General features: G+C 43.9%; 1 protein-coding gene across 2 annotated transcripts in view; it reads left to right on the plus strand.

Moving 5' to 3' along the window:
• Positions 1-6,267, plus strand: part of LOC310693598 (tropomodulin-3) — a 50,523-nt gene extending 44,256 nt beyond the window's left edge. For both annotated transcript variants that reach the window (XM_083475971.1, XM_083475972.1), the window contains one exon: positions 1,889-6,267. In XM_083475971.1, the coding sequence (XP_083332097.1) occupies positions 1,889-1,923 (35 nt within the window). In that variant the 3' untranslated portion in view covers positions 1,924-6,267. The remainder of the gene's footprint in view (positions 1-1,888) is intronic.
• The last annotated feature ends 1,417 nt before the right edge of the window (positions 6,268-7,684 follow it).

Genomic DNA, 7,684 nt, shown 5'->3' on the forward strand with positions numbered 1-7,684 from the left:
TAACGTGTTTTCTTAACCTAACAAAAAGGCCAGAGAATTGTGTGTGCAAAATTGACCAGTTAAATCTTTGGCTTAGCAAATTAACTGTTTTGGAATGAATATTTCCCTGCCTGGTTTGAAAAAACAAAACGAGGTTTGCAGTAGGAGACCTCCTTGAACTGTTCCATAATATGCTGTGTTTTTAATATCTTACCAATTCAGGTCAACATGACCTGCTTGCTAAAAATTGAGTTTTCGTGCTGGGCTTCTGTACAACAAAGACTCCAGACCCGTTTTAAAAAGTGCTGAATAACATCAAGTATCTTTGCTATGCAGGCAAAAGGCACAGGAAGAGTAATTGCAGCAACAGCTCCGCAGTCCCAATGCGCTGCAGCACAGATGTGGTTTGTTTTGTTAACCACATCATATACCCACTGCCATATTACAAGCTGTTCTTCAGGTTCGCTGGGGCTTTTAAAATTTGGCTTGCTGGATGGTGAGAATGGACCATCCATCAGTCATGGATGCTTTGGAATGACATGGGATGTGGCTTGGAGCAGCGCAGTGGGAGAGAAAGGGATAGGTGGAATGCGAGATAATAATAATAATAATTTTTTATTTATTCCCCGCCCTCCCCAGCCAAGACCGGGCTCAGGGCGGCTAACAACCAATAATAAAAACAAGCTGATTAAAATACAATTTAAAAGATTAAGATACAACATTAAAACATTAGGATGCGGCCTCTTCACAGGAGGAGAAATGAAAAAGAAAGAGGGGGAGGGAATCAAACTGATTCTAAGCCAAAGGCCAGGTGGAACAACTCTGTCTTACAGGCCCTGTGGAAAGAAATCAGATCCTGCAGGGCCCTGGTCTCATGAGGCAGAGCGTTCCACCAGGCCGGAGCCAGTGTTGAAAAGGCCCTGGCTCTGGTTGAGGCTAATCTAACTTCCTTAGGGCCCGGGACCTCTAGGGTGTTGCTATATATGGACCTTAAGGTCCTCCGTGGGACATACCGGGAGAGGCGGTCCCATAGATACAAGGGTCCTAGGCTGTGAAGGACTTTAAAGGTCAAAACCAGCACCGTAAATCTGACCCTGTACTCCACCGAGAGCCAATGCAGCTGGAAAAGCACTGGCTGAATATGCTCCCATGGCAGAGACCCCGTGAGGAGCCTCGCTGCAGCATTCTGCACCCACTGGAGTTTCTGGGACAGCTTCAAGGGCAGCCCCGCGTAGAGCGAATTACAGTAGTCAAGCCTGGAGGTGACCATCGCATGAATCACTGTGGCCAGGTCGGGGCGGGAAAGGTAAGGGACCAACTGCTTGATGCGGCGAAGGTGGAAAAATGTCGCCTCGGCTGTTGTTGTAACCTGTGCCTCCATGGAAAGGGAGGCGTCAGGGATTACACCCAAACTCTTAACGGAAGGCAATGGCACTAATTCGGCCCCCGCAAGAGAAGGGAGTTGGTCCCTCATCCCCAACCATCCTGACCCAGCCAGAGGACCTCTGTCTTTGAAGGATTTAGTTTCAATCGGCTCCCACGGAACCATCCAGCCACAGCTTCCAAACATCTGGTCAGTGTGTCCAGGGCTGAGTCGGTATGGCCATCCATCAGCAGATAGAGCTGAGTGTCATCAGCATATTGGGGATGGGGACTAGTTGTGTGTCTTTGTGCTCACTCAAGGGAACTTTGGATTCAACCCATAATAAACAAAGGAAAATTTTAAAAATCGCTAAAGGGTAGGAGAATTCAGTCATGGCCACCATTTTTAATGTGTATGATAGATGCTGCAATTAGTCCTCCTAGTTCTTGGCTGTTAATAGACGTCATTCCAGTAACTGAAACATGATAGCCTTACACCAGCGTTGTCTCATGTCTTGTTTCTCTTCCCCCACCTCTGTGGGCACAGTTCGCAAAAGAAGAGTGGAAGGAGACCATCAATAAACCTTAGCGGCTTCCAGATGTGTGTGGCATGGAGAATTTGGAGCTCCTCCAGGTGCATCTGCTGAGATGGTTTCTTCGGCATCCTCAAGATTACTTCTTACCTGGGTAGAAGGGAAAAGACTGGAATCGCCATTCCTCCTGTTGTCGGGTGTTCTGTTTTTGTGTGTCTGTGTTGTAAATGTATATTTGTATGCGTGTTATCCAACACATGTCTGTTCAAAGCCCTGTAACTACATCTGCCCAAGATCAGTTCTTGAACAGCCTTTTATTTCAGAACTTGGGTGTGTGTCTTCCACAAAGATAAGTACCAATTCTATCATCTGCGGAGTATCTTCATGACATGCAGTCAAGGATCGGCAGACGGTTTTTGACCCGCAGGGAGGAAGTTTTCAGGCAGGAAACCCGGAGTCCTTATTTAAAATACGGACTCCATATTTTTAGAAAACAAATGTTTCGGGTGGGGTGGGGGTGGGGGAGAGAAAGAGACCCTTCCAAGAAAAAACAAAGGGCTTTGACCACTTACTTCAACTTTGTATGTGATGCGGATAAATCACTGCTGCCGCAGTTACTCCTTTGGTTCTTAACGTGCTTTGACCATGTAGAATGCTTTCTTGATATGGAGATTTAAGCTTGAAACTTCTTTTTATAAGAGATGATTATCCCGCTTTTAAGGGCTGCTTCTACTCTCTTACCTCATTGGAGGTAAGTGAAGCCGACAGAAATGGAGATTGGTATTTTAAGCCCACGGCCTTTGCAATATCTGGTGTTCGGTTGGCGTCCTTTTCTGTCAACTTACAGAACATGACGTTTCGGCACCTTTGTTCTGTTATGTCTGAACTGGATGTATTTATGGACCTTTTGGTGTTTTTGTTTCATCCGCGTCGTGTCGAGTTATATTCCTTGGAACCTCTCTCTGTGTGTGAGTATATATATATATATGTGTGTGTCTGCGCGCACGTACACACACACACACACACACACATATACTTCAGTGGCAGCATGCCAAACCTACACAAACGGCATCTGAGTCCTAGCACAGCATCAAGTAGCAGTCTGCTGGTATGCTGTTTTGTATAGGCCAAAACACATGGCAGCCAGGTTTTATGCTCTTTGGCTGTGAGTTCTGACCAGTGTGACATGGCACGTTTTTAGAAACTTCAGGCTTCCTGTACTTACCAGCACCCACAGACAGCTGCTGCGGCCTTGCAGCCTCTGAGCACCTCAACAGGGCCCACGTTCACCGATGCCTCCCACGGGCCACCATTTCAAATTACCCACAATGCCCCAGGGCAGCCAACGGAGCATCACTTGGGCATTGTGAGGAATTAAAATGGCTTCCAGTTGGGCGCCACCACTTTTAGTTTCCCACAATGCTGTGGGGCCATACATTGACTGCTCTGAGGTGCTGTGGGGATTTTTTAATGGCGGCTTCTCAGTTGTCCAACCTTGCCACTAGGGGTTCGCTGACTTAAAATACCAAGTGGTATTTTACTAAGGGCCTTACTCTGCTACATCTATCACGTGCATAGGAAATTTTGTATTCTTTCACAGTTCTGGTGCAGCTGGCAAGGAAAATCCACAGTTTTCAAACATCTGTTAATAACAACACATACTTTTAACCTTACAACAGCTACAACTAACAGGATGGTTTTGTGACCTGAGCTTGGTTCCCACTGTGAAATAAGGACCGTTTTAATGCCACTATGTTAATGCCTGCAGCTGACTTACATCTCCAGTTTCATGTGGTACGGGGAATAATCATGCATGTTGGACAAAACCCACCAGGCTTCTCCTATGCAAACCATGATAAAAGTCAATGGAGCACAAGCAGTAGTAGTATATGGAATCGGATTCACAGAGTATACGCCAGGTTCATTTTTTAGTTCAGGGTTCTATCTTCAGAAAAACTAGGAAACAACTCTGGTCAGGTTCACTCTTGTTTTTCCTTCATTTTTCTGACATCTTTTGGCTCTTGGATTTGTTGAGTGCAAAACTAAATGGCACAGAGCAGAGCATCAGGCCAGGATGAAAGCATTTTGATTAAAGTTGCCCAACTCTGATGTGCTGTTTTTTACATCATTGTCTCTTTGAATATGGACCATAACGGCAAACATTTTACCTTGAAGGAAGTTGTGTTGAAATCAGTGATACGTTTTTCCGAGTTGGTGCACTGAGAATACCAAAGCTAAAGTTGTGTGTTTCTGTAGGGGAGTCATCCTAAAACAGGTGTCTTCCAGATGTTAGGACTAAAACTCCCATCATCCACAATAGTGAAGGGCTGATGGGAGTTGTAGTACATACTCCCTGGCGGGTGCTATAGGGCAGAGGTGGGGGGTTTTGTTCGTTTTTGCATTGTATGCAAAGACTGCGTTAAAGAAACCATATGTTTGTTCCTATTGGCACTTAGGTATGTAAAACAGAAACTTGCATTTTTAAAAACAATTTTGGGAAACAAATCCAAATCTCTTTTCTCACTTGCAAAGCTTTAAAACAGTCCCAACAACAAGAAAAGAATGGGGGGGGGGTAGTTGCCTCCGTATAAACATAAGCATTTTAAAAGTTTCAGTCTGTAAATACGATGCACCTATTTAGAAGATAGTGTAGATTTGTTCTGAAAAATCAAAGATTAAGTAGCTTTCTCTCCCCCTTATTTTTTCCTCTTTTGACAAAATGCCTGTCAGGTTTACAGCCTGCCAGGCAGCTGATACACCCAGTTTAGGGTTTTTTTGGGGGGAGGGCCTTCCAAAACAGCCTGCTTCAGACATATGGAGAGCCACAAAACAGGAATGGCTTTTTATAAGAGAGCTGAGACTGCAAACTGGCAGGCTTTTTTTAGAGGTGTTCCCCCCCCCCCTTAAAGAATGAACTCAAATCATCTGCATATTGAGACTGCAGCCCTGCACTTACTTGGGTACTTGGCTCACACGAGCCACAGTGCATGGGCAGGAATGCTCCACGGGTGTTTTTCAACAAGTGGTGCTATACTAAGTTGACCAGAACATAATAAATACTTGTACAGTATTGCACTGTCTGAAACTCGAGGGATGGGGTGCAGAAAGCACTGCTACTGCATGACCTCCATTCAATTCAATAGGGTTGCATGGGAGTTTGCCTACATCACATTAGGATCAAGAGGTGTTGTGGAGTGGATGGTTTTCCATTTCTGTAGTGCCTAATACAATATAAAAGTTGTCAAAACACACACACACACAGAGTAAATGTTTCTCTGTTTTTCTGTTACAGGGAGGGTTCTGTATTATTAACTGAGCTGGTTTCCTGTTTGTCAGATCAGGTGCAGAGTTCATTGGTGCCTCGATGACCGTCAGAAAATGTTCAATTAAAAGATGAAGGAAGGCAGTCAAGTGTGAAGCTCTCTTGTGCTTCGGACCAGGAGTGGTCAGTGGGGTGCCCTGTAGATGCTTTGGGCAGCACCTCCCATTGATGGCCGTTGACCATACAAGATGACCGTTGACCACCCTGGCTGGAGGTGGCAGGAGTTAAGAAGCACCTGGAGAGAATCACTTTGGCTCCCCTTGGCCCAGATGAACCATCAGTATTATGGTGATATGAGCATTTAGCAGCACCTAAATTTAGAGTTCTGTGTGAGCTGGTAGCTAGCCTGAGAGAGTCCAGTGATCATTGTCCTAGTGGAGTAGAAGCAGACATCATTTTAAGGCCAAGCAATCTATGAGTAGAGAAAAGAGGCAGGGAATTTGGTCTAAGCCATCAAATTGTCCTTTTGAGATAGGACTTCTGAGGATACTTCAACTCTTTCTAGTTCTGTATGCATTCCTGTTTCTACTCCTTGGAACGTAAAGCTTTCTGAGTTGCACACTATAATACAGTGCAATTGTCTGACTTTTCATACTTCACTCCGGTTCACTAAGCTTACTGTTAAGGGCACATATCATGAAAGTCTACATACAACGATGGTTCAGAAATGACTGTAGAACTGGGCCATTTCCCGAAAAGGTGAAGGTTTTGTGCATTTTTAGTCTTAATGGTTCTTGCTGAGGTGAGAGACTGCTTTATGTTTTAAAATATATGCACTTACCCTTTTTTAAAACAACAACAAACAACCCTTGGCTTTAGGCTCCACTTATCTTGAACAGAATGTCTTCATACTATATGACAAAATACTGTGTTTCCACTTAATACTGTTTACAAATGTTATCTTCTCTTACTATTTTTGATACAGATAATACTGTTTGTAAGCTATAAACTTTCTCGAATCTTTGGGCAAAGTTTCTGTGGGGGAAAAACATGAATGGGAATATATAGGAATGCCAGCGCTGTATGCTGCTGTTATTGTAATAAAAATATCCAAATGATTTTTTCAAAGTATTATTACAAGGTGGTTTTTCTCCCGCTTTAAGTAGGTTTATTGTTTCATGTGATTCGGAAGGCATTCCTTTATATCAGAAACTGAGGTCCAAGTAAGGAAGAAAGAAAGAAATTGAGGTCCATGGTCTGCATCTCTGTATTTCCCAAGTAGTCACTGCAGTGGTTTTCTCACCCTGAAATATACATGTCACTCTGGTGACCAACTTGGTTCAGTTGGGGATTGGATGGGTCAAAAAAGAAGCACATAGACCTTGTGGATCATCTTGCGTTCCAACCCCACTACCGCTTTGTTATTAAATTGCTAAGGGAGATATTCAGCATCTATAAAGTCAGACAAAACTTTCATAACCAACCATTGGGATTCCCCTTCCTCACCATGCAGAAAGAAGACATACATTCAAATCTCTCTCCCTTAGCTTGCATTAGCCTGCACCCAGCTCCTTGACATACGGTTGCCATATTTCAAAGAGTGAAAATCCAGACAGAAAAGTTGTTGAGCTTTGCCCAAAGTTGTTTATGGAAAATTGGCACTGCCGACATGGGCTGCCATACATATTTTCCCAGATAACTACAAATTTGCACCCGGACAATGCTAGAGACAGCAGTATTCCGTATATGTCTGGGAAATTCTGGACAGATGGCAACCCGATCTTGATAGGCTTCATTATCACATCCTTGTCTCTGTGGCGTCCAGAGGAAGGCTAATAGGCAACTGCCTTCAAGCCACAGATTTGCAATATCTTCACATAATCTAAAATGAAACACCACGTGAAAGCTAGCAGACAACAACAGTTAAGGATCACCCCAGCTAGATCCCAGAGAGCTCTCTTCTAGCTTAGTGTACTCCAGTGGAATTTTCCAATGTTAAATGCTTCAGCAGTACACACACAGGCATTTCTCCATTGCAGTGTACAATTAAACAATTATATTTCACACGTTCTCAGGTAGCACAGACAAGGCTGAATTTAAGCTACTGAAGGTAATGGGGCCCTTTATATGTCCAGCTGTCCTTTGTCAACAACAAATTGCCGCTGTTTTTTGTGTTGAATATATGCTATATGGTCATTTATGGACCTAATAGGCATCTAAAGCCATTTGCACATAACAAATAAGAGCCTACACAACACAAAACACTGTTGTTGTATGTAGGTTTTATTTTATTTGTTTTTTATCTTATATTTTGGAAATGTACATCCAGTTTTTTCCCCCTTTAATTTTTTTGGGGGGCCACCAAGAGAGTGGGGCCATAAGCTTATAGCTTGTTTAAAGTATAGGGACCCCTGACCATTAGGTCCAGTTGTGACCAACTCTGGGGTTGCGGCGCTCATCTCGCTCTACTGGCCAAGGGAGCCGGGATATAGCTTCCGGGTCATGTGGCCAGCATGACTAAGCCACTTCTGGCGAACCAGAGCAGCGC

Source organism: Podarcis liolepis (assembly GCF_965112155.1).
Source record: "Podarcis liolepis genome assembly, chromosome: 14".
In the NCBI taxonomy this organism is placed as follows: domain Eukaryota; kingdom Metazoa; phylum Chordata; class Lepidosauria; order Squamata; family Lacertidae; genus Podarcis; species Podarcis liolepis.